Below are 26,782 nucleotides of genomic sequence, written 5' to 3'. Positions count from 1 at the left end.
CCATAACCTTTGATCCCCTTACCAACCAAGAACCTCAGTCTTAAATACACTCAATGACCCGGCCTCCACAGCCTTCTGTGGCAATGAATTCCACAGATTCACCACCCTCTGGCTGAAGAAGTGACCTACGCCTTTGATCACTGCGGACTGAGAGCAATAAAGTTTTGCCCCCTCCGTCCATTGTGTTGGGTGTCAGCAATTTGCTTCCCCCTCTCTTGCCCCGTGCAGCGGTCGCCTTCTGCCAAGTACCATCTGCAGCCAAAAGGGTGCAAACCTTTGCCAGCCTGAAGTTAACGACCGGGTGGTATGCGTGGGAGGCTTCTCCCTGGTTCGCTCGCCCTCCCTCCCCTGACCCCAGCCGTTCGGTCCCTCATTCAGTACTGTACCCAGGAGGCGCTGCCAAGATTACAGACATGGCAGGGTGCGGGAAGCATGGCCGCAAGTTCGCGTCCCGTTCCTCCCAGCGCATCGGTGTCACTGCGGTTGACAGACGATCTCTACAGCACAAGGTGGGGGGGGGAACGGGGGGAGGGGGGAATCCACATTGGCAAAAAATCCTGGAATTCCAAGGAGGGCACAGCCGGCATTCCATTAAATAGCAAACGTTCATTGTCAAGGTGGCATCCCTAAGCATGGCATCGGAATCAATTCACTGCAAATAAACACTGTCAATATCACATTCACGTCGGGCAGATATTACAAAATCGGAGACATTTATAAACTGCGACAGTTGTACAACTTGGAAAAGAATAACTATCTACCTTATAGCCTTATGTTAGTGATAGAGTCATAGAGATACACGGCACGGAAACAGGCCCTTTGGCCCAACGCGTCCATGCCAACCAGGCTTCCCAAACTGAACTAATCCCATTTGCCTGCGTTTGGCCCATATCCCTCTAAACCTTTCCCATCCATGTACCTGTCCAAATGTCTTCTAAATGTTGTCATTGTACCCGCCTCTACCACCTCCTCTGGCAGCTCATTCCATACACGCACCGCCCTCTGTGTGAAACGTTACCCCTCAGGTCCCTTTCAAATCTTTCCCCTCTCACCTTAAACACCTAGTTTTGGACTCCCCTGCCCTGGGGAAAAGACCTTGGCTATTCACCTTATCTCTGCCTCTCATGTCACCCCTCATCCTCCTACGCTGCAGGGGGAAAAGTCCCAGCCTATCCAGCCTCTCCTTATAATTCAAACCTTCCAGTCCCGGTAACATCCTTGTAAATCTTTTTTGCGCCCTTTCCCATTTAATCGTAGAATCCCTAATTTGCAGAAGGAGGCCATTCGTCCCATCGACACTGCACTGACCCTCAGACAGAGCATCTTACCCAGGCCCCATTCCCATATCCCTAGGTATTTACCCCACTAATCCTCCTAACCTGCACACCTTGGGACACTAAGGGGCAATTTAGCATGGCCAATCCATCTAACCTGCACATCTTTGGATTGTGGGAGGAAACCCACGCAGACACGGGGAGAACGTGCAGACTCCGCACAGAGTCACCCAAGGCCGGAATCGAACCTGGACCCCTGGCAGTGTGGGGCAGCAGTGCTAACCACTGTGCCACCATGCCGCCCACATTCTTCCTATAGCAGGGCAACCAGAATAGTCCTTACAGCATTGAGATGGCTACAGGGGAAGCTGTCCATCAGTTACTGAGTGGACATGCACGATGGCACAGTGGTTAGCACTGCTGCCTCACAGCGTCAGGAACCCAGGTTAGATTCCGGCCTCGGGTGACTGCGTGGGGTTTACATGTTCCTCCCTGTGTCTGCATGGGTTTCCTCCGATTTTTTCCCACAGTCCAAAGATGTGCGGGTTAGGTGGATTGGCCATGCTAAATTGCCCTTTAGTGTCAGGGGGATTAGCTAGGGTAAATGTATGGGGATAGGCTATGCCTGGGTGGGACGGTGATCGATGCCGACTCGATGGACCAAATGGCCTCCTTCTGCTCTGTAGATTCTATGCGACTTCATATCCCAGCAACCAACAAGCGGACAGTTAAACTCTCAGAAGAGCTATAACGCAATGCAATCAGATATTTTTAAAGAAGTTTGAGGCAAAAAATACAGAAACACCAGTTGCAGTCGTGGACTAATGGCCGCAAAAATAAAACCTCTCCTCTAGCACAATAGTTGAAAGAATCACAGTCATAGTTAGCAAGCATTCTGAACATGCAGGGAGAAGAGGCAGCTGCCTAAGGTTGAGGAAACTCAACTCACCTTTTCGGCCGGAACTGCTGGGTCCCGAAGGTTTGTCAGTTACTGAACCTTTAAAATAAAGCAGAGCAACATTCATAGACCAAACAGCAACAGTAACAAAGAAATGATATAAGGAACCGTCCCTATAATCTTCACCCAAATATGGACAGTCCTCCCTGCGGGGGGGCAAGTCCACAATCCACTTCAATTATCCTGAAGTCATTTATGTTCTCGGTGTGGCGGGAAGCTGAGATTCATAAAACAAAGACTGTCTTCTGAGATGATCACGTCTTAAGTCTTCTTTATTAGTGTCACAAGTAGACTTCCATTAACACTGCAGTGAAGTTACTGTGAAAATCCCCTAGTCGCCACACTCCGGTGCCTGTTCGGTTACACTGAGGGAGTATTTAGCCTGGCCAATGCGCCTAACCAGCACGTCTTTCGGACCGTGGGAGGGAGGAAACCGGAGCACCCGGAGGAAACCAATGCAGACACGGGGAGAATGTGCAGACTCCTCGCAGACAGTGACCCAAGGCCAGGAATCGAACCCGGGTCCCTGGCGCTGTGAGGCAGCAGAGCTAACCACTGTGCCACCGTGCCATTGGTACTGGTATGGAGGGCAGTCAGCACACACACATCACGTCCCGTTCTCCTTCCTTGTGGAGGTGTTAGACTGACTGTTGCACTGCAGGCAAATCCCTTTGTGCTATCTGCCCTATTTCAGAGTCGTCCTCCATCACCAGCACCGCGCCCACAGCAATCAAGGCAACTTTGAGGTCTGCTAGATTAATCCCCAAAAGAAGCAGGAGACAAAGTTACCAATGTAGCCCTATTCCCTGCGTTGTTCATTGCCTCACTAAAGTACTTAAATGATTAGTCCTTTGATAAAGGGTCATCTGGGCTCGAAACGTCAGCTCTTTTCTCTCCTTACAGATACTGCCAGACCTGCTGAGATTTTTCAGCATTTTCTCCTTTGGCTACTTAAATGATTAAATCTAAGGCAGGAATTTTGCGACCTCGCCCGCGGCTGGGGTTCTCCAGTCCCGCTGCAGTGAATGAAGCTTTGGCTGAGCGCCAAATTCTCGCTGGTAGCGGCGGATGAGATCGAAGAATTCCGATCTATGGGTGATGTAGGGGTGGAGGTTTTTCATTTTAATATGGTTTTAATTCAATATTCCTCTTCTCATATCCTGCCCGCCCCTTCCCTGTTACCTGCTGAAACTGCTTTGTTATTGCGTGTTTGTCATATATTCCCATGTTTTTAAGTAGATGATTCAGTCGATATATGAATCTTTCGATGTAAGTCACATTGCCTTGAGCTCTGCAAGTATTTTTTGAACAAAACATCACTATTATTTAATAATACGTTAATAACACCCTTAAAATGGGTTAAGGAGAGTTTTTTGCTATAAAATAGAATGCCTACAGTGCAGAAGGAGATCATTCGGCCCATCAGCTCTGCACCAACTCTTCGATAGAGTATCCCTGTCAGGCCCAGCCCCTGCCCTATCTCCGTAACCCCACGCATTTACCCCCCTAACTCCCCCCCATATAGACCCCGTACAGACAGTGACCCAAGGCTGGAATCGAACCCAGGTCCATGGCAGTGACCCTGTGAGGCAGCAGTGCTAACCACGGTTAATGAGTAAGGAAATCACACAGAAGTGTAATTCCAAGGCCCTAATCAAATAAAAATTGTTGCTGGCAAAAGACATTTTGTTAAAGCTTTTCATTTCATACTCATCAGGACATTCCAAGAATACCAACGATATTTATCAAACCGCATGCCCCTCATTGTTTGCAATGGGCAAGGTACAGACCGTACCAAACCAGCGTGTGCTTGCTAAACTCAAAACACAGTGTCCAACATTAGGTGTGAATCTGCAATTGGGCAACGTTTGCTAAATAATCCTCTGTATGCTAAAAATTACACTTATGACCAATTTAAGATTGCTAGTGTGGCACACTTGCATATTCTTGTGGAAGCTACGTATATTAATACATAGGACCCTGTTTTTTGCAGACAGAAAGAACAGGTACACACATTGCGCCTGTTTCAGCTAAAGAAAATAAGTGACAGCCATTCGCTGGTTCAGTCCTCATGGCACCGCCTTGACAAATCAGAATCAATTGCCTGGTTTAAATTTTCAAACAATGCTTGGCAGTTAACTGTCAGTCACCATTAACCAGTGCATTCTCGATGCCACCCCCCCCACCAGTCAAAATTCACTTGACAACTGATCAGCACACTCATTTCATACATTATAAAGGGGTTTATGTCCCAGGAATCGTGGTGGCTGGAACATGAACCATGCAAAGATCCATTGACTTCAGGTAGGATTTTCAAGTCTTGGGGCAAGTGTGGCCAGAAAAACCCCGCCCATTTTTTTTTCCCCTGGCATTGGTATTCTTGTGATTGCTCTGATAGGTGCAAGATGAAAAGCTTCGACGAGATGCCTTTTTTCAGCAGCTTCTGCACTACCAAATGACTAAAATAAAAGACCTTAGGCATGGACAGTCCCTCAGTTAAATCTAACTGGAGCTAACCGTGGGTGTGATCACAGCTGGGGGAGTGCCTGAAGAACAAGCCCATCATCCGTCACTGCTTACCACAGTGAGAATGGGTCCTGTAAAAATCTTTTGCCATCACAGTAAAGTTGTGCAAAAAGAAACGAACATTTTAGGATATCCTCCGAGGGAAAGGCCCATTCTGAGGAACATTTCTTGCACGTTCGACTTTTCTTCATTAAGTTCCGCAAGCAAGTTCCTCAGAACGTCTCATTACCATTTGCTACTGTGCAACACACTGGAGGAGTTGAAGGGACTCCGGTCATCCTACAATGTAAGTCATGGAAGGAGTCTATTCGGCCTGTCATGTCCATGCTAGCCCCTGCAAAGTTTTTTCTTCCCCCCTTAAACCACATCAGAGCAAGTGACAATTAAAATCTTGACGGTATCACGGATGTTAACAGCAAATTGATGGGGGAAAAACTTTCCCATTCTGACCGCTGCGGGAATCGGAGTGGGTGAGGGTCCGTTCGCCTCGGGCGGGATTTTCCGGGTTCAGGGCGAACGTGGCCGGAAAATCCCGCCCACGCAGTCTAGGGAAAGCGGTGTGATCCTGGAGTGAGCGTGAGACCGGGAGAACGCAAACAGACCTCCACTGCTGCTGACGTAAGGGACAACTGAGGTGAATGTTCCGGCAAACGCACAGTACCTGAACACACGGGTGTTTGATTTTTAACTGACGATCCGCTAACAGGCTTCCCATCGGGCGTCACGCACCAACAGTATCCCGTGAAGGTGTGGCATTGCACCTGTTTGGCCAATGAGAAACAGAATTTAGTTACTGCATCGGCAAGCTTGCCCTGGGACTGCTGGCCACACATCAAAGGCGGGGGAATCTTCTAACTGAAGACAGACGGGTAGCACAGCAGCCCAGCTAATCATCATAGAATCCCGACAGTACAGACTCGGCCCATCGAGCCTTTACCGACCACAATCCCACCCAGGCCCTATTCCCGAAACCTCACACATTTACCCTGTTAATCCCCCTGATACTAGGATTAATTTAGCATGGCCAATCCACTGAACCTGCACATCTTTGTCCTTCTTGTTTCCAAATCCCACTATGCCCTTGCCAGTCGCTGCTGCTTTAAAGTTTAAAGTTTATTTATTAGGGTCATATGGGGGGGATGGTGGCACAGCGGTTATCACTGCTGCCTCACAGCGCCAGGGACGCAGGTTCGATTCCCGGCTTGGTTCGCTGTCTGTGCAGAGTCTGCACGTTCTCCTCATGCCTGCGTGGGATTTCTCCGGGTGCTCCAGTTTCCTCCCACAGTGCAAAGATGTGCGATTTAGGTAGATTGGCCATGCTAAATTGTTCCTTAGTGTTAGAAGGATTAGCTAGAGTAATTGCATGGGGTTATGGGGATAGGGCCTGGGTGGGATTGGGGTCGGTGCAGACTCGATGGGCCAAATGGCTTCCTTCTGCACTGTAGGATTCCATGATTCTATGATTCTAACTAGGCTTATATTAACACTGTAATGAAGTTACTGTGAAAATCCCCTAGTAGTCACACTCTGGTGTCTGTTCGGGTACACTGAGGTAGAATTTAGCACGGCCAATGCACCTAAACCAGCACGTCTTTCAGACTGTGGGAGGGAACCGGAGCACCCGGAGGAAACCCATGCATTCACGAGGAGAATGTGCAAACTCCGTGCAGATAGTGATCCAAGCCAGGAATCAATCCGGGGTCCCTGGCACTGTGAGGTAGCAGTGCTAACCACTGTGCCACCGTGCCAACCATAAGTCCCATCACCCTCCAAAATCTCACCCGACGCTGGCATCTAGCGCAACCCGGATTCTCAACCCTTCACCAGCACCAACCGTGTCTTCAGGTGTCTGTGCCCCAAGTTCCGGGAAACCCCTCTTGAAACCTCCCTTCCTATCTATCTCCCAAATTCTCCCTCTACCACCTGTTCACTTGCTCCTTAAAAACTATCGACCTGCCCTAATTTTTTATTTGCTTTTACTCATTCCTGGGACATGGGCATCGCTGGCTGGGCCAGCATTTATTGCCCATCCCTAGTTGCCTGAGGGCAGTTGAGAGTCAACCACATTGCTGTGGCTCTGGAGTCATATGTAGGCCAGACCAGGTAAGGGCGGCAGATTTCCCTCCCTAACGGGCATTAGTGAACCAGATGGGTTTTTCCGACAATCGACAATGGGTCATCAGTAGATTCTTAATTCCAGATATTTTTTATTGAATTCAAATTCCACCATCTGCCGTAGCGAGATTCGAACCCGGGTCCCTGGAGCATTAGCTAAGTTTCTGGATTAATAGTCTAGCGATAATACCACTAGGCCGTCGCCTCCCCATCAAGTTTGCAAAACGCTTCTGTGAAGCAACTTATATTATCGGCAATAGATAAATGTCAGTTGTTGTTGTTGACCCCCCAGTGGTACACGCAACACACTTCAATGGCTACTTGCATTCCACACTCCCTCAGTAAACCTGCTGCTCTATTCGGATGTGGCAAATTCAGTGCGAGAGATCGCTCCCAGTTTTCCACTGGTCACAGGCCTCTCCCATACCCATTATATCAGAGTGGCAGCGGGTGGAGGCCCATTAGTGAGTATTAACTGTCCATGTGGGGGCTTCAACTGGGTCACGGACAGGCGAGCAATGCCTCCCCCTCCATCCGTACGTTTGTGGTGTTGGCGGGGCAGCTTAGCTGGTAGCAGGCATTCCACTATTGGCCCAGCTCCTTACCTACCTATATGGACTTCTGGAAGACATTTTATAAGATTCCACAGAAAATATTATTGAGGCTTGGCTGAGAGCCCAGACAACTATTATAATACAAGAACACCTACACCCCAGAGGAAACATTGTTTGGTTGACAGCTCAAGCTCTCTGAACTCTACAGTTAATTTCACAATATTTGTTGACACAAGTTAAGTGGTTTCAAGGGTTTGTAATTTGTGGTTCTTGAAACTTTGAACAGCCTGGATGATTGACACTCTTGTTAGCTTGCAGTCCAGGCATATTTTTTTTCCAGCAGAGGAGAAAGTGATCAATGGATTATTTTTTCCAAACCTTTTTTTTAATACATGCCACTGCACACTAAAGGGTTCATTGGTTCTAGAAAATGTACAGTGGGTATGGAAGGGCATTGAGATCATGAGGAGACATAGGGAGTGGGTGGAAGGGCAGAGCTTGGCATGGGGGCATAAGGGATCGTAGGGGTGAGTGGAGGGGCATAACATGACATAGGGGGCAAGAGGGGGACATTTTGAAGTTACCTTTTAAAAGGTCCCCTCTTGCACATTAGGGTTCACAACTCCTCTCAGGGGCCGTGAGCGATGGCTCTTTAAACTCCTGGCCAGACTCTGAAATTTTCAGAGGAGCTGGACGTGCCAACCCCGCAATGGAGACAGCAGGTCAGGAGTGTCAGATGCAGGATTTTCACAGGAACCATGCCCCAAACAGTAGGACTTTCCAGCCACTCTCGCCACGAATCCAGAAAATCTCGCCCAAGGTCAACAAACCTTTCCATGGTCCTCCCCTCACCCGCTCCGATTCCCGTGATGGGTGGAACAGGAAAATTACCCCATGGAGTCATAGAGTCATTCAGAAAAGGCCCTTCAGCCCATCGAGTCTGCACCAAAAATAACTATCACTAAAGTCATGCTAATCCCATTTTCCAGTACTTGTCCCATATCCTTGAATGTTACGAAGTTTCAAGTGCTCATCCAAATACCTTTTAAAGGTTGTAAGGTTTCCGGCCTCCACTACCTTCCCAGGCAGCGCATTCCAGATTCCCAGCACCCTCTGAGTGAGAATTATTTTTCTCGAATCCCCTTTGAATCTCCTGCCCCTCACCCTAAAACTCTGCCCCCTCATGATTGACCTCTCAACCAAGGGGAAGAGCTGCTCCCTACTCACCCTGCCCTTACCCCTCATAATCTTATACACCTCAATCATGTCCCTGCTCAGCTTTCTCTGCTCTAAAGTAACCAATCCCAGCCTATCCAGTCTCTCCTTATAGCTCAAATGCTCCATCCCAGGCAACATCCTGGTGAATCTCCTCTGTACCCCCTCTAGTGCTATCACATCCTGTCCATAGTGAGGCGACCAGGATTACAGTGCTTCAGCAGTGGCCTAACCAACATTCTGTACAGCTCCAACATAATCTCCCTGTTCTTATACTCTATGATGGGGAGATGCCGGCGTTGGACTGGGGTAAGCACAGTAAGAAGTCTCACAACACCAGGTTTATGTGGTAGCACAAGCTTTCGGAGTGCTGCTCCTTCATCAGATGAGTCACTCATCTGATGAAAGAGCAGCACTCCGAAAGCTTGTGGCTTGTGCTACCAAATAAACCTATTGTACTTTGACCTGGTGTTGTGAGACTTCTTACTGTGCTTATACTCTGTGCCATGACTGATAAAAGCAAGTGCCCCAAATGCCTCCTTAACTACCCTATTCACTTGCTGTACCGCCTTCAGGGATCTGTGAATAAGTTCCCCAAGATCCATCTGTTCCTCTGAGCTTCCTCGTGTCCTGCCACTCATTAAGCAGTGCAAAGTCCACAGTGTGGGTTGGTTTTTCAGATCCCTGACTGTGGAAACAGGGTTGTGGTGATCCGAAAACGGACAGTGATAAGTCACTGTCACGATGGCTGTTGCCTTGTGTTTGTTATTCCTGGTAAGAGTTTTAACAACACCAGGTTAAAGTCCAACAGGTTTATTTGGTAGCAAATACCATTAGCTTTCGGAGCGCTGCTCCTTCGTCAGATGGAGTGGAAATCTTTGTTATTTTTATAAACCTTTGTTATTCCTGATCCAGGAATACTCAGTGCTCCTGGACGTCTGCAGTTGAAAACATTTGATTTTCCAAAAGCTGTCCCTTGTCGGAAAAGGATCGAGGACGAGAGGGCACAGATTGAAAGTGATTTTTAAAAGAAGTAAATGTGATGTGAGAAAGAACTTTATGACACAGAGAGTAGTTTGGGTCTGGAACGCATTGCCTGGAAGTGCGGTGGAGGCAGGTTCAACCGAGGCATTCAAGAGGGCATGGGATGATGTGGACCTCTTGGAATACGAGATCCCTGATTAAGGCTGATTAAGGGCGGCATGGTGACACAGTGGTTAGCACTGCTGCCTCACAGCACCAGGGACCCAGGTTCAATTCCGGCCTCGGGCGGAACGTGTGGAGTCTGCACATTCTCCCCGTGTCTGGGTGGGTTTCATCTGGGTGCTCCAATTTCCTCCCATAGACGTGCAGGTTAGGTTGATTGACCATGCTAAATTGCCTCTTAACGTTAGGGGAATAGCAGGGTAAATACATGGGGTAACAAGGAATAGGGCTTGGGTAGGATTGTTGCACTGTAGGGATTCTATGAATCATAGAATCCCCACAGTGCAGAAGGAGGCCATTTGGCCCATTGAGTCTGCACTGACCACAATCCCCCCCAGGCCCTATCACCCATAACCCCACATATCTATATCAGTCAGGGAACTCTGCATGTGTATATAATGTGGAGTGTAAGAGTTACTGGCACTCCGGGTTTATACTCTGTATGAGGAAGTGCCTGTCTGAGTGTTGCTGACTTTGTAAATAAATCTAAATTTGGTGAAGAGACACCGGCCTCGGAGGAGTTATTTCAATTATTTGCAGAGAAACAATGTGCAGGGAAAAGGCAGGGGAATGGGACTCAGTCATGACGCTCGCTTGGAGAGCCGGTGCGAACATGATGGGCCAAATGGCCTCCTTCTGCGCCATAACAATTCTGTGATTAATGCAGTTGGTTAGAACGCGTTGCAGCAGTCACTTTGTTAAAGTCGTGGAGATGATCCAAGACAGAACATGAAACCAGGCCGACAGAGTACTTGGGAGGGATGTGGTGTCAGACTTGGGGAGGTGCGGAGCACAGCTACGTCTGGACTCCTGTTTCTTATCTGGAGGCAGCAATTTTCAGACAGCTCGAAAGGAGGGAGGGCGGTCAGGAGACAATAAGCAACTTGGAAGAGGATTTAACTTGGTTACCAACTCGACAAAAAAGCAAATTAAAAGCTAGTACCAGCATCTGTAAATTACTGCATGCTGGGTTAAAAAGAGTGAGCAGCGTGTTAAAGTTAAATTTATTAGTGTCACAAGTAGGCTTGCATTAACACTGCAATGAAGTTACTGTGAAAGTCCCCTAATCGCCACACTCCGGCACCTGTTCAGGTACACTGAGGGAGAATTTAGCACGGGTCAATGCACCTAACCCGCACGTTTTTCAGACTGTGGGAGGAAACCGGAGCACCCGGAGGAAACCCACGCAGACATGGGGAGAATGCACCAATGCCACACAGACACCAATCCAAGCCAGGAATCGAACCCAGGTCCCTGGCACTGTGAGGCAGTTGTGCTAACCACTGTGCCACCGTGCTGCCCATGAATGTTTGCTGTTAATTGAAATTTTCAAGACTGAGATTTCTTCATGCGTGAGGCCATCAAATGCTGGGAATCAAAAGTGGGTTAATGGAGTTGAGGTACAGGTCAGCCAGAGGGTGACAAAACACGCTTAAGGGGCCGAATGGCCTAGTCCTAGCTGGGTTCCTAAGCTTGAAGCTTATCTGAAGCTACCTGAAGCGTAATGTGGAGAAGCGAGGCAATATTAGATCTTAAAGCTGCATAATATGAGGCTAGAGGGTGTTTTTTATTGTTCATTCATGGGACATGGGCATCGCTGGCTGGGCCAGCATTTATTGCCCATCCCTAGTTGCCCTTGGAGGGCAGTTGAGAATCAACCACATTGCTGTGGCTCTGGAGTCACATGTAAGCCAGACCAGGTAAGGACGGCAGATTTCCTTCCCTAAAGGGCATTAGTGAACCAGATGGGTGTTTCCGACAATCGACAATGGTTTCAACGGGCATCAGTAGATTCTTAATTCCAGATATTTTTTCTTGAATTCAAATGTGATCGAGATACATGAAGTATTGGGAGGATAAATAAGTACAAGTAATATTCCTTCAAGTCGCAAGAACAAGAGTGTTGTAATGTAACCAATGATAACCAATGTGTGGGGCGGCACGGTGGCACAGTGGTTAGCACTGCTGCCTCACAGCTCCAGGGACCTGGGTTTGATTCCTGGCTCGGGTCACTGTCTGTGTGGAATTTGCACATTCTCCCCGTGTCTGCGTGGGTTTCCTCCGGGTGCTCCGGTTTCCTCCCACAGTCCAAAGATGTGCAGGTTAGGTTGATTGGCCATGTTAAATTGCCTCTTAGTGTGCGGGATGTATAGGTATCGGGGATTAGCAGGGTAGATATGTGGGGTTTCAGGGACAGGGCTTGGGTGGGATTGTTGTCAGCGCAGACTCGATGGGCCAAATGGCCTCCTTCTGCACTGTAGAGCTTCTATAACACTGGAATCTGTTACAATGTAACCAATGGTAACCTGCTGTGGTGGTCAGCTGACCCAGTAGACAATGTAACCAAGGTGGTGGAGGCGGACACACTGGGAACGTTTAAGACTTATCTAGACAGCTATATGAACGGAGTGGGAATGGAGGGATACAAAAGAGTGGTCTAGTTTGGACCAGGGAGCGGCGCGGGCTAATTGTTCCTTGTTTCTCGTTTCAAGGCTTCATTCTATGATCATCTTGCTGGTGCCAGTACCGAGCGAGACTGCGGATAGTTGGGAACCTGTCTCGGGGGCAGGGAATTCATATGGTGTTCGTGGAAGTGGAAATGAATAGGGTTGGGAAGCATTTTCCGATCAGGGCCAGTGTGATCTCCTGGACTCGTTTCGATCACCTCAGGGGGTCGGAGAGGAATTTCCCAGATTTTTTTTCCCCATATTGGCCCTGGGGTTTTCACTCTGGGTTTTCGCCTCTCCCTGGAGATCACATGGTCTGGAATGGGGGGGTGGGGGTGAGTTAATAGGTTGTGATGAACAAAGCATCGTAGCTGTGAGGGACAGCTCGGTGGATAGGATATTAGGATGTAGATAGGCTGGAAAATTGGGCGGGGATCCTGGATTCAGGATTCAATCCTGGACCGGGGAGCGGCGCGGGCTTGGAGGGCCGAAGGGCCTGTTCCTGTGCTGTATTGTTCTTTGTTCTTTGTTCTATGTTCAATGGCAAAATCATGTGATGGTCAGCTGACCAGCATAAATAGAAAGCAGATGGGGATTGTGGAGGGCTTGTGTGGCCCAAGTGTTGGTGTAATGAAGTTTATTTATGAAACCTTTTTCTTTGATTTACTTTCTGAAGTCAGTTCTTTTATTGCTTGCAACTTCAGCATCATAGAATCCTGCAGTGCAGAAGGAGGCCATTCAGCCCATCAAGTCTGCACTGACCACAATCCCACCCAGGCCCTATCCCCAACACTCCATGCATTTACCCTAGCTAGTCCCCCAAGGGACAATTTAGCATGGCCAATCTACCTAACCTGCACGTCTTTGGGAGGAAACCGGAGCACCTGGAGGAAACCCACTCAGACACGGGGGAGAACGTGCAGAGTCCACTCAGACAGTCTGTGTGGCATAGGTTTAAGGTGAGAGGGGAGAGATACAAAAGGGTCCAGAGGGGCAATTTTTTCACACAGAGGGTGGTGAGTGTCTGGGACAAGCTGCCAGAGGTAGTAGTAGAAGCGGATACAATTTTGTCTTTTAAAAAGCATTTAGATAGTTACATGGGTAAGATGGGTATAGAGGGATATGGGCCAAACGTGGGCAAATGGTACTAGCTTAGGGGTTTAAAAAAAAGGGCGGCATGGACAAGTTGGGCCGAAGGGCCTGTTTCCATGCTGTAAACCTCTATGACGCTATGAGACAGTGACCCAAGCCAGGAATCGAACCCAGGTCCCTGGCGCTGTGAGGCAGCGGTGCTAACCACTGTGCCACCGTATCCTTACTGCTGGATGAACCACGTGGACATCATGTTAACTTTTAAAAACAATCTTAGCGAACGTTTCTTGTGCTGAGTGGTGAAATATCCTGGAATGGCCCACCGGTAGATCGGGAAGTTCAGGGATCCATTGGATGCCGATTGAGTGAGTTGGAATATGAGAGCGCTGAACCACAAGGGGCTTAATTTTTTTGATCTGATGCAGTTGGAACCCTGGATCAAGTCCACTCTCACTAATGTGATTGAGCCAGGGTTGTTTTTCTTTCTCTTTCTCTGACTGATCTCAGAGGAGCGATCATTTCAGACTTGGAAATACCGCATGTTGTCATTTCTCAGAAGGATACAATGAAAATATACAAAAAAGAAACCTCGCTGGGATTTGAAAATGCATGAAAATGTTGGTGTGAAATGGCAGCTAATTTCACCGACAAATTAAAGTATCCAGTTTTGCAATCTTGGATAAACATTGGCAGGTTATCAACCTTCAGTAACAAGGAGCCAGTCGGATCGATGCCAGGGTAAAATAATCTGCTGTATCCTAATGCAATCATCAACGCGTGTTTCCATGACAGCTGAATCAAACATACAGAACTGAAAAGTTTGAAAGGAATCTTACCAAGTGCAAGTGCACTTAAGTTAACTCTTTTTGAGGCTTTATTTATGTCTTGGCATTAAAGCATCAGTAGGTTCTATTTCCTTTCTAAATGAACTGTGAATTTGATGATCCAAACTGAATGGCGGAGCAGGCTCGAAGGGCCAAACGGCCTATGCCTGCTTCTAGTTTCTATCTTTCCATGCCTCCCAAACAGATCTTACAGCTATTGAGGCCCACACCATATATCATACAAGTCACAGAGTCCCTAAAGTGCAGAAGGAGGCCATTTGGCTCATCAAGATTAGAGACTAGGGGGTGAATTTTCCCATTCCGCCCTCCACAGGAATTGTTGTGGGCGAGGGGCGGACCGTGGAAAGGTCCGTTGACCTTGGACAGGTTTTTCCGGTTTCGGGGCGAGCGCAGCCGGAAAATCCCACCCTACGGCGAGTAACTCACCCCCTGATTCCCCAAAGCCAATGCACCATCTACAAGGTACAAGTCAGGAGTGTGATGGAATACTCTCCACTTGCCTGGATGGGTGCAGCTCCAGCAACACTCAAGGAGCTTGACACCATCCAGGACAAAGCAGCCCGCTTGATTGGCACCACATCTACAAACATTCACTCCCTCCACCACCGACGCTCAGTAGCAGCAGTGTGTATCTACAAGATGCACTGCAGCAATGCCCCAAAGATCCTTAGACAGCACCTTCCAAACCCACTACCTCTTCCATCTAGAAGGACAATCATTCGAATCATAGAACCCTACAGGCAGAGGGAGGCCATTCGGCCCATCCAGTCTGCACCACCCACAATACCACCCAGGCCCTACCTCCATACATTTACCCTAGCTAGTCCCCCTGATACTAAGGGACAATTTAGCATGGCCAATCCACCTAACCTGCACATCTTTGGACTGTGGGAGGAAACCGGAGCACCCGGAGGAAACCCACGCAGATACGGGGAGAATGTGCAAACTCCACACAGACAGTGATCCAAGCCGGGAACCGAACTCAGGTCCCTGGCGCTGTGAGGCAGCAGTGCTGACCACTGTGTCACCGTGCAGCAGATGCATGGGAACACCACCACTTGCAAGTCCCTCTCCAAGCCACTCATCATGCTGACTTGGAAATATATCGCCGTTCCTTCGCAGTCGCTGGGTCAAAACCCTGGAATTCCCTCCCTAACGGCATTGTGGGTCAACCCACAGCACGTGGACTGCAGCGATTCAAGAAGGCAGCTCACCACCACCTTCTCAAGGGCAACTAGGGATGGGCAATAAATGCTGGCCAGCCAGCGACGCCCATGTCCCACAATGAATAAAAGAAAGACTGGAGTGACTCTCTGACAGAGTATCCCACCCAGGCCCCCTCAACGCCCGATTCCCGTAACCACACACATTTACCCTGGCTAATCCATCTAACCTACACATCTTGGGACCTTAAGGGGCAACCATAGCCAATCCACCTACTGTCACACCGTTGGAGTTTGGGAGGAAAGCGGAGCACCCGGAGGAAACCACGCATTTTCAAGACCTTGCTCTTAAATCTTCCTGTTAAAAACAAAGGCTGATGCTTTGTTGATACAGACCTGAAACCTTGCAGTCCTTGTCAATGTGCCATGCTTACAATAGCAATGCATTCCTCGTAAAGTAAACTACCACTCACTCTGTGGCCACAGTGCCTTCCTTTCGGACATGTTTGCAGCATGTTCAATTCAACATCCTGTCAGCAGACAATCTTTAGCCCCTCAGCCCAACGCCAGTCGCAACTCCTCCAGACTAATCAGTCGGCAAGAACGATCTCAACGGTTATGCAGTCATCATATAATCCGTACCCTCCGTCCACCCTCACTTCATGGAGGCACCAGTTGCTTTGGGCGCCAATTGTTTCCTCATTAAGGAACCTCTACAGGGGAAAAGGCTTCTGTAGCAAGGCTGAGAATCCACATCGACTGCTAAGGAATCACTCCAGGAAACCTGTGTCGGATACAAGGGGTTTGTCATGGTCCCCGTATCCTTCAGTGAATCCTTTCCTGCCATCCTTTCAAGGGTATTTGAAGGAAAAATTGATGGAGCTCCAGAGATGTGCAGGTTAGGTGGGTTGGCCATGCTAATTTGCCCCTGAGTGTCCAAAGGTGTGTAGGTTAGTTAGATTGGCAATGCTAATTTAGTGTCCAAAGGTGTGCAGGTTAGGTGGATTGGCCATGCTAATTTGCCCCTTAGTGTCCAAAGGTGTGCAGGTTAAGTGGATTGGCCATGCTAATTTGCCCCTTAGTGTCCAAAGAAATGTGGGTTAGGTACATTGGGCCATGCTAAATTGCCCCTTACTGTCCCAAGATGGGCGGGTTAGGTGGATTGGCCATACTAAATTGCAGCCTGTGAGACATTGACTACCTACTCCTGACATATTAAGCATTTGGACAAGTTTCACATAAGATGCATTTGGAACATCATGAACATCAAATGGGAGGACAGAATGCCCAACACTGAGGTACTTTAATGAGCAGAAATGTCTGGAATTTACGCACTCCTCATCAGAGCCCAGCTCAGATGGAGCGGACATGCAGTGTGCATGACTGAGAATAAAATGCGTAAGGCGGCCATGTATTCACAACTTAAACTTGGACATCACCTTCAAGGTAAACTGAGATTAAGGTTCAAGGACTCCTTGATGATGAACCTCAGGAAATGTGACATGTCCATCTGTAGAAATGGGTACAGAAACCCCGAGGATTTTGAGGACTATTAAATCAAAGAAGACTAGTTTAGAACAGGGACCACAGTGTGACTTATATATAGGATAAGGAATCACAAAGTGCCTCACATATAAATATCATGCAAAGATATTGTCTGTAGACACATACATAATCATTGGTAGAGAATTTTGAATAAGTATTGTAGATTTAAAATGTATTTTCAAATGTCTCGTAAGCTTTGGCCAAGATGCAGCCTGCCGCAAAGCATAATGGGAAATGAGCAGAATTAGACAGGCCACATTCCTTGGAAACAATAAAGCATGGAATATATTCATTATTATCAGTAAGAGATCCTGCACCTGAAAGCTATCAAGGTTATAAAATGAATGGAGACATTTAGTTTGTGGTTGCAGTGAATAGATGAATTCAACTTTTACTGATAAGGGGGTAGCTAGCAGGGAGGGTGAAAAGACTCCCTCTCCATTCCCACAGTTTGCAGGTGGTGAGGGTGACCCTTGAACCCACCTGATTTGCGTAGGTAAGGTTGCTAGGCAATGGGGGGGGAAGAACGTACGGGTCCGATTGACCAATGAATTCCCGATTCTGCTGGAAGGTAGAGTGCTATTGGCCAAGGTAAAGAATGTGTATTAATGTAGTTGGATCATCCAGTTTGGATAACAGGTTGGGTGGAAGAAACGAACCTTTGAAAAGGTATATCTGTTTTACACGTGTACTGTAAAGTCAGAGAGAAGTTGGTATCCTCCGGCTGTCTCTCTCTCTCCCAATGCGTATTGGTCAAACAAAGAATGTCTTTAACTGGATACTGTCTTTCGCAAATCTTTGTATTAGCTGGGTTCAGCTCAATATGCAGAACCGGGAGAAGCCCCCTGGAAAATCCTCCTAACACCACCACAGACTGGGAGAAAAATACACAAGAAAGAACTACCTTGGAACAAACTCAAGTGGTGGCAAGTACAGGCAGCAGAGGACAAGCTAGATAAGACTGGGCAGTCCCAACAAAATCAGACAGTACATCCTTCCCACACTAAGGAAAGCCAAACAGGTCAGTAATCAGGCTCTGCTGCCTCTTTGGAATGTACAACAAGATAACTCTACTAACACAAGAAACGGCCTTTGCTAAGTTGGTTTCATCTCAAAGATCAAACATCTCTTAAGTTTGGTGAATGCCCTGACGTTAACTGAAGGAAACAATTGGTGCTCAGAATTATTTGCCTTCACCAAGTGAAGGTGGGGATGGATCATGCCCATTTGGAGTATTGTGAGCAGTTTTGAACCCCATATCTAAGGAAGGATGTGCTGGCCATGGAAAGGATCCAGAGGAGGTTCGCAAGATTGATCCCTGGAATGAAGAGCTTGTCGTATGAGAAATGGTTGAGGACTCTGGGTCTGTACTCGTTGGAGTTTAGAAGGATGAGGGGGGGTCTTATTGAAACTTACAGGATACTGCGAGGCCTGGATAGAGTGGACGTGGAGAGGATGTTTCCACTAGTAGGAAAAACTAGAACCAGGGGGCACAACCTCAGGCTAAAAGGACGATCCTTTAAAACAGAGATGAGGAGGAATTTCTTCAGCCAGAGGGTGGTGAATCTGTGGAACTCTTTGCCGCAGAAGGCTGTGGAGGCCAGGTCATTGAGAGTCTCTAAGACAGAGATAGATAGGTTCTTGATTAATAAGGGGTTATGGGGAAAAGGCAGGAGAATGGGGATGAGAAAAATATCAGCCATGGTTGAATGGCGGAGCAGACTCGATGGGCCGAGTGGCCTAATTCTGCTCCTATGTCTTATGGTCTTATGCTATATTGGTGTTGTTGGTTTCCCTTGGTTATTGACAATGGAACCAACTGAGCAAAAAAGAAGTGCAGGAAACCTGCGGCCTCGCCCGCAGCTGGGATTCTCCAGTCCTGCTGCAGTGGATGAAGTTTCGGCTGAGCGCCAAATTCTCTGTTCTCGCTGGCAGCGGGGGCAACACGGACAAGATTGGAGAATCCAGGCCAAGGTCGCAAGAGGCAGACCAACAAAGAGCGGCAGAAGATAAAAGTATGGAAGGAACGAATAGAAATAAGATCCCACATTAGCGTTATCAGGTCTCTCCCCTACACCTTCCATCTTTCCAGTGAAAACAATCCTAAGTTTCTTCTCATAGCCAAAGCCTTCAAGACGAGGCAACATCCTGGTGAACCTTCTTTGCACTCTCTCCAAAGCTTCCGCGTCCTTCTGGTAGTTTGGTGACCAGAACCGCACGCAATACTCCAAATGCGGCCTAACCAAGACTTTATATAGCTGCATTATGATTTGTCAACTCTTGTACTCAATGCCCCAACCGATGAAGGCAAGCATGACTAGAACTGACTGTTAACGACTGTAAATTCTATGTAAAGCACTTATAGAATCCCTAGAGTACAGGTGGAGACCATTCAGCCCATCAAATCTATACCGACCACAATCCCACACAGGCCCTATTCCCGCAACCCCACACATTTACCCTGCTAATCCCCCTGACACTAAGGTCAATGTGGCACGGCCAATCAACCTAACTTGCACATCTTTGAAATGTGGGAGGAAACTGGAGCACCTGAAGGAAACCCACGTAGATACGGGGAGAACGTGTAAACTCCACACAGACAGTGACTGAGGCAGGAATTGAACCCGGGTCCCTGGCGCTGTGAGGAGCAGTGCTAACCGCTGTAACACCGTGTAGTATTATTGAAAGAAAGAGGCACCATAGAACTAATAACACAAACTAAATACCTTCACAAGTTTAGCTGCTCATATAACTCCATGAAGAATGAGGCTACGGGTGAGTTACACTCACCCCCATTGATTACCTCATATAGTTGGCTCTCACTCACATTCTATTTAGAAATATTGGCAAGTCGGTTTTTAATGGGCCCCTGACCTGCTCAACCTCAGCAAAATCAGTTCATGATGTTTGTGTGATAGCCACAGAAATTAAATATCTTAAACATCAGTTTCCTCCACAGGATTGATATTTGAAAACTGACAGGAGAAAGAGTCAATAATATCCCCAAAATCGGTTCACTGCAACACAAAGGGGAACGTGTAACTACTTCATATTAGGCCGCAGTTAAAGAAAGCACATAGACCCATGATAAGCACACGCTTACAATTTTATACCACAACAATTTGCATTGATAAAGCACCTTCACAGGGAAAAGTGTTAGAATGTAACCGGTGACAACTTTGTATTTGATGTAATGTGACCAATTGGAACAAGCTGTAAGGGTCAGCTGACCCAGTAAACCATGGAACCAATTACAGAATGGTGTGATGGTCAGCTGACCAGCTGACTCACTATAAATAAGAACCTGTTGGGAATTGTGGGGGGAGCTTGGAGTGGCTCATGGCGAGGCCCCAAGTTTAGAGTAATGAAGTTTCTTTATTAAACCCTTTCTTTGATTTATAAGTTGGCGTAAGTTTTGTTATATATTAATTGTCTGCACTTGAAGAGTTCCTTCTGGAGAAACAAGGAGTCCCGAGATGCTTCATAGGAGTGTTATCAAATAAAATTTGACACCATCACAGAAGTCTTACGGTGCAGAAGGAGGCCACTCAGCCCATTGTGTCCACACCAGCTCTCCAGACAAGCATCACGTCTGAGTGCCATTCCCCTGCCTTTTCCCCACGAATCCCTACACTTTGTTTCTATTCAAATAATCATTTAAAGCCCTCTTGAAAGCTTCCATTGAAACTGCCTCCCTCCACCGCACTTCCAGACAATGCATCCCTGACCCGAACCACTCACTGGGTGGGACTTTACGGCCTCGCTCGACCCAAGACCGGAAAATCCCGCCTGAGGTCAATGGACCTTCCCCATTGTCCGCCCTTCACCCGCTCCGATTCCCGTGGCGGGTGGACCGGTAGACTTCCGGCGGCTGTGTGAATTTTTTTTCCCACATTACAGCCGGAATTCTCCAGAGAATTCCGCCCTACATTTGCTTCATGTACAAAGCACTTTAAATCCGCGCCCTCTCATTCTTGATCCTTTTGCGTGCGGGAACAGTGTCTCCCTATCCAGTCTGTCCGGCCCCCTCATGATTTTGAAGATTTCTAACAAATCTCCTCTTTCGGATAACAGTCCCAAACTCTCCGATCTCTCCTCATTGCAAAATTTCATTCTTCTGAACCCCTTCCGCACTCTCTCCAATGCGTTCACATCCTTGCTATAGTGTGGCGCCCAGAACTGTACACAATATTCCAGCTGAGGTCTAACTAGTGCCTTGTATAATTGTGGTGGTGTGATTGTTTCTTCACAGATGCAGTTCTATACCTGTTCGCCATGACGTTACCTGAGCAAAGGAGCCGTCCTCGTTACATTCTGGAATGAAGACCGGTTCCTGTGGCTTTTTAGCCTGTTCCTGTGCTTGCTGCGCTCTTTCTGTCCGGCACTTGGTTGGACCTGCTTCTGTAAAGAAAAATGAGCCAGCGGATTTTTTCAGTTGACCACTGTTCTCAGAAAAGATAGTTATTAGCTTAGGGGAGGCAATGGCCTCGTGGTATTATCGCTAGACTATTAATCCAGAAACTCAGCTAATGTTCTGGGGACCAGGGTTCAAATCCCGCTACCCAGGCCCTATCTCCGTAAGCCCACACATTTACCCCATAAGGGGAGATTGGGGAATTTAAATTCAATAAAAAAAATATCTGGAATGAAGAATCTACTGATGACCATGAAACCATTGTCGATTGTCAGAAAAAACCATCCGGTTCACTAATGTCCCTTTAGGGAAGGAAATCTGCCGTCCTTACCTGGTCTGGCCTACATGTAACTCCAGAGCCACAGCAATGTGGTTGACTCTCGACTGCCCTCTGAAATGGTCGAGCAAGGCAACTAGGGATGGGCAATAAATGCTGACCCAGCGACGCACATGTCCCACAAATGAATTTTTTAAAAAGCATTATGCAAAACGCAGACATATTCTATTTCTAGTCATTCGGTGGCACAGAGCTCGAGTATTGCCGATGGGAAGTGACATGTCAGAACTTTCTTCCCCTTATATTGACGTTCTTGCAAGGTGTCCTGTGATGTGCAAGGTAAAAGCTTTGCCGTGTCTCATTTTTTAGGCAATGCTCATGTTCTATCTTTTAATCAGTGAGGAAATCGAGGATTACGGGGATAAGGCAGGAAGGTGGAGTTGAGGATCATCACATCAGATCGGTTTTAAGTTTTTTTTAAGTTTATTTATTAGTCACAAGTAGGCTTACATTAACACTGCAATGAAGTTACTGTGAAAATCCCCTAGTCGCCACACTCCGGCGCCTGTTTGGGTACACTGAGGGACAATTTAGCATGGCCAATGCACCCTAACCAGCATGTCTTTCGGACGGTGGGAGGAAACTGGAGCACCTGGAGGAAACCCACGCAGACACGGGGAGAATGTGCAGACTCCGCACAGACAGTGACTCAAGCCAGGAATTGAACCTGGGTCCCTGATGCTGTGAGGCAGCATTGCTAAACACTGTGCCACCATGCCGCCCTCATTGACTGCTGGAGCGGACTCAATGGGCAGAATGGCCTACTCCTGCTCCTAAATCGTATGGTCTTAGGGTCAACTTCTTCAGGATTAACACTGCTGCCTCGCAGCTCCAGGGATTCGGGTTTGATTCCTGGCTTGGGTCACTGTCTGTGTGGAGTTTGCACATTCACCCCGTGTCTGCATGGTTTTCCTCCGGGTGCTCCGGTTTCCTCCCACACTCCAAAGATGTGCGGGTTAAGTGGATTGGGCACGCTAAATTGCCCCTTAGTGTCCCAAGATGTATAGTTTAGGGGGATTAGCAGGGTAAATGTGTGGGGCTACGGAGATAGGGCCTGGGTGGGATTGTTTTTGGTGTAGCCTCGGTGGGCTGAATGTCTTCCTTCTGCACTGTAGGGATTCTACGATTCTATGATACTTAGATGCTCTATCAGAGAGTTGGTACAGATTTGATGGGCTGAATGGCCTCCCTCTGCACTGCAGGGATTCTGTAATTCTTTATATATTGGATTTGCTAACTCTCCTGACACACTTTCTTTCTTTCAACTCTAATATGCAGGTCAGTAATTCGGCTTTCATAATAGACATTGAGATCCACCGTGTGACCTAACCCCACTTCTTTCTGTTGTATCCATCTCCGCTCAGTACCAGACCCGAGACACCAGCAGATTTTTTTTTTCTAAACATGCATCTAACCACAGAAAAATTGAATGAAAACCATCAATTTACCTACTGAAGGAGCCTTCTAAACTAGTGCAAGGGCTGTGAACAAGATAGAACTTGGTATATGGAGGGAACAGATTGTTGAGAAAACCAAGACGGCACAGTGGTTAGCACTGCTGCTTCACAGCACCAAGGACCCGGGTTCAATTCCAGCCTCGGGCCACTGTCTGTGGGGAGTTTGCACGTTCTCCCCATGTCTGCGTGGGTTTGCTCCAGTTCCCTCCCACAGTCTAAAGATGTGCAGGTTAGGCTGATTGACCCGAGTGTCAGGGGATTAACAGGATAAATGTGTGGGGTTACGGGAATAGGGCCTGGGTAGGATTGGTGTCGGTGCAGACTTGATGGGCCGAATGGCCTCCTTCTGCACTGTAGGGATTCTAAGATTCTGAACAGCTTCAATTTAGTTTATTTTATTTCTTTAATCTAGTATCTCAAACATGTTGGAATCTGACGCTGGTTTACATTAGCAATCCACCCAACCATTCAATGCGCAGAGCGGATATGTATGCCTCGCAAAACAGGACCATGCATGTCCCTCTGCCCGATTCTCCCTGTCAATTGGGGCATCGGAGCCAACAAGTCAGATTTATTGGTGTGTCAGTTTCATATTGAAGACAGATCTATGTTCAAATGGAACGATGTAGTTTGATCAGCTTTATCTGATGAAATTCATACAGAGGACAAATGTATGATTACGGGTGACACGGTGGCACAATGGTTAGCACTGCTGCCTCACAGCGCCAGGGGCCCAGGTTCGATTCTGGCCTCGAGTGACTGCCTGTGTGGAGATTGCACATTCTCCCCGTGTCTTCTTGGGTTTCCTCCAGGTGCTCCAGTTTCCTCCCACAGTCCCAAGATGTGCAGGTTAGGTGGATTAGCCAGCTAAATATGTGGAGTTAAGGGACTGGGGTGGGGTGGGGGCGGGGGGGTGGGGTGGGGGGGCGGGGGGGGGAGGATGGGGGGTAAGATACTGGACGGGATTTTCCGGCCACGTTCACCCCAAGACCAGAACATCCCGCCCAAGGTCAAAGGACCTTTGCATGGTCCATGTCCCACCTGCTAAGGGAAAATTCCACCCACTCTGTCACTGTGTTGGTGCAGATGTGATGGGCTGAATGGCCTCCTTCTGCACTGTAAGGATTCTATGAACAGATTTGACTGGTGTAATAATCATCCCCAGATTAGTAATTACACTCTTGATTCAGTTTATTTATTAGTGTCACAAGTAGGCTTACATTAACACTGCAATGAAGTTACTGTGAAAATCCCCTAGTCGCCACACTCCGGGGCCTGTTCGGGTACACTGAGGGGGAATTTAGCATGGCCAATGCACCTAACCAGCACGTCTTTCGGACTGTGGGAGGAAACCAGAGCATCCGGAGGAAACCCACGCAGACATGGGGAGAACGTGCAGACTCCGCACAGCCAGTGGACCCAAGCCAGGAATCGAACCCATGTCCCTGGCGCTGTGAGGTAGCAGTGCTAACCACTGTGCCACCGTGCCACCCCTGTAACTCTGTTTCTCTCTCCACAGATGCTGCCAGACCTGCTGAGTTTTTTTCCAGAACTTTCTATTTTTTATTTCAGATTCCCAGCTTATTCAAGAGACCAAGAGGGCTGGAGTGTCTTAGTGGGTCGCTTGTCTGACTCTCACCTGCAAGTCCTGGCCTGCTGGTCCCACTCCAGGAGGTGTGAGCTATAAAAGCCACGAGCAGCTGGCCCAGGCAAGCCAGGGTGAGTTGGTGCTGATCCTCGCAGTGAGCCCCACACTTTAGGAAGGATGTGTGGGGAATCACTTGGACGATTGCGGGGACGGGGGAATTCAGTTATGCGTCTAGACTGGAGGAGCTGGTGTTGCTCTGCTTCGAGCAGGGAAAGTTAAGGGAGGTCATGGGGCAGAATTATGAAGGTTTTGAGGGAGCAGATGGAGGTGAAACTGTTTCCAACAGGGACACAGCTTAAAGATCATTGCCCGAAACAACCAAAATGTGAGGGAAGCTGAGATTTCTTTTCATGCAACCAGTTGCAATGGTCTGAAATGGACTGTCTAAAGGGGTGGGGAATAGTAACTCTTCGAAGGGAGTTGGATATAATTGAAAAGGACATTTGCATTGGTTTGGGGAAAGAGCAGAGGAGTGGGACTAAATAAATAGTGTAGGCACAATGGGTTTTCACCTGCGCTGGAGGATTCTTTATTTTGCTGATTCTATATCGCCCGAAGTCAAAAGCGATTTCCACCATAGAATCCCTACAGTGCAGAAGGAGGCCATTTGGCCCATCAAGTCTGCACTGACTCACTGATAAAGTATCTTAAATCATTCCCCCCTGCCCTATCCCCGTAACCCCACTAATCCCCCTAACTACATATCTTTGGACACTAAGGGTTAGTTTAGCATGGCCAATCCATCTAACCTGCACAACTTTGGACACAAAGGGGCAATTTAGCATGGCCAATCCACCTAGCCTACACACCATAGGACACTAGGGGGCAATTTTGCATGGCTAATCCACCTAACCCACACATCTTTGGACTGTGGGGGGAAACCGGAGCACCTGGAGGAAACCCAGGCAGACACGGGGAGAACGTGCAAACTCCACACAGACAAGGGGATTGAACCTGGGTCTCTGGCGCTGTGAGGCAGCAGTGCTAACCACTGTGCCACCGTGCCGCCCTGTATCATCATCTCTAGGTTCAGAGCAATAGTGGTGCTACCACTGGAACCTCCCAAATTAGATGACTTCTTGCTGTGATCTATTGTGTAACCAATGGAGTAAAGTAAAGAAAAGTAAAGTTTATTTATTAGTCACAAGTAGGCTTACACTAACACTGCAATGAAGTTACTGTGAAAATCCCCCAGTCGCCACACTCCGGCGCCTGTTCAGGTACAGTGAGGAAGAATTTAGCATGGCCCAATGCTGCTTATCTGTGACATCGTGGGGGTTAGGAGAAGAGGAGAGGTGAGTTACCTTTACATCTGCCTCGGTGTGTAATCTCCAGTGTTGAATCTCTACACTTGGCCCTCAAGAAGTCACATCTGGATTCGTACGTCCGACCATCTGACACGCAGAGGGGCTTCAGCTGAGAGCTGGAACAATGCACATTGCACTCCAGATCTTGGTCACGATCGCCTATGAGGAACTGACAACAAAAGAATTCAATATTAAAGAGCTCCGAACGCTAATATAGAGCGCGCAACAAAATAATCTCATCATCTGGCAGGCTAATTATCTCCGAAGGACAACAGTAATTATGGAGGCCAAGTGTGTCTGAAAATGGTACCTCAGAATGTTCCTTCACAGATGGCTTAACAATCTCCAGAAGGAAAAAGAGATGCCTGAGGGCGTTTGTATGGATCAACAGCGGCCTGTAATCTGAAACTCTCCCAGCATCCTCGCTGGGAGGGAGGGTGAATGAGCACTGTTTATGTTGAAGCAACAGCACGGTGTTGGCCGCCATTAATGGCTTGCAATGTTGACACGTTTCTGACTAAGGGGATGACAATTATTTGACAGGCAAATCAAAACAAAACCAGCTTTACCAGGACAGGAATGTTGGCACAGCTACCATCCACAGCGCAAAGAGCACTCTGAATTTCCATCAGTTCGCCTACGCTGAGACTCTGAAGTCATTTGTAGATTCTTACTGCTG

General features: G+C 47.9%; 1 protein-coding gene across 4 annotated transcripts in view; it reads right to left on the bottom strand.

The window, feature by feature from the left end:
- smoc1 (SPARC related modular calcium binding 1) overlaps positions 1-26,782 on the bottom strand; it is a 248,746-nt gene that overhangs the window by 193,421 nt on the left and 28,543 nt on the right. For all 4 annotated transcript variants that reach the window (XR_013499985.1, XM_078233396.1, XM_078233394.1 and 1 more), the window contains exons 2-5: positions 26,101-26,272; positions 21,226-21,341; positions 5,420-5,519; positions 2,224-2,271 (exon numbers count right to left, since the gene is read on the bottom strand). Coding sequence is in view for 3 of the 4 variants with exons in the window: in XM_078233396.1 (XP_078089522.1) it covers positions 2,224-2,271; positions 5,420-5,519; positions 21,226-21,341; positions 26,101-26,272 (436 nt within the window). In the remaining variant the exon portion in view is untranslated. The remainder of the gene's footprint in view (positions 1-2,223; positions 2,272-5,419; positions 5,520-21,225; positions 21,342-26,100; positions 26,273-26,782) is intronic.

The sequence above is a fragment of the Mustelus asterias genome, chromosome 18 (assembly GCF_964213995.1).
Source record: "Mustelus asterias chromosome 18, sMusAst1.hap1.1, whole genome shotgun sequence".
Classification (NCBI taxonomy): domain Eukaryota; kingdom Metazoa; phylum Chordata; class Chondrichthyes; order Carcharhiniformes; family Triakidae; genus Mustelus; species Mustelus asterias.
Note: the sequence above shows the minus strand (reverse complement) of the source record. Positions and strands in the feature narration are given on the sequence as shown.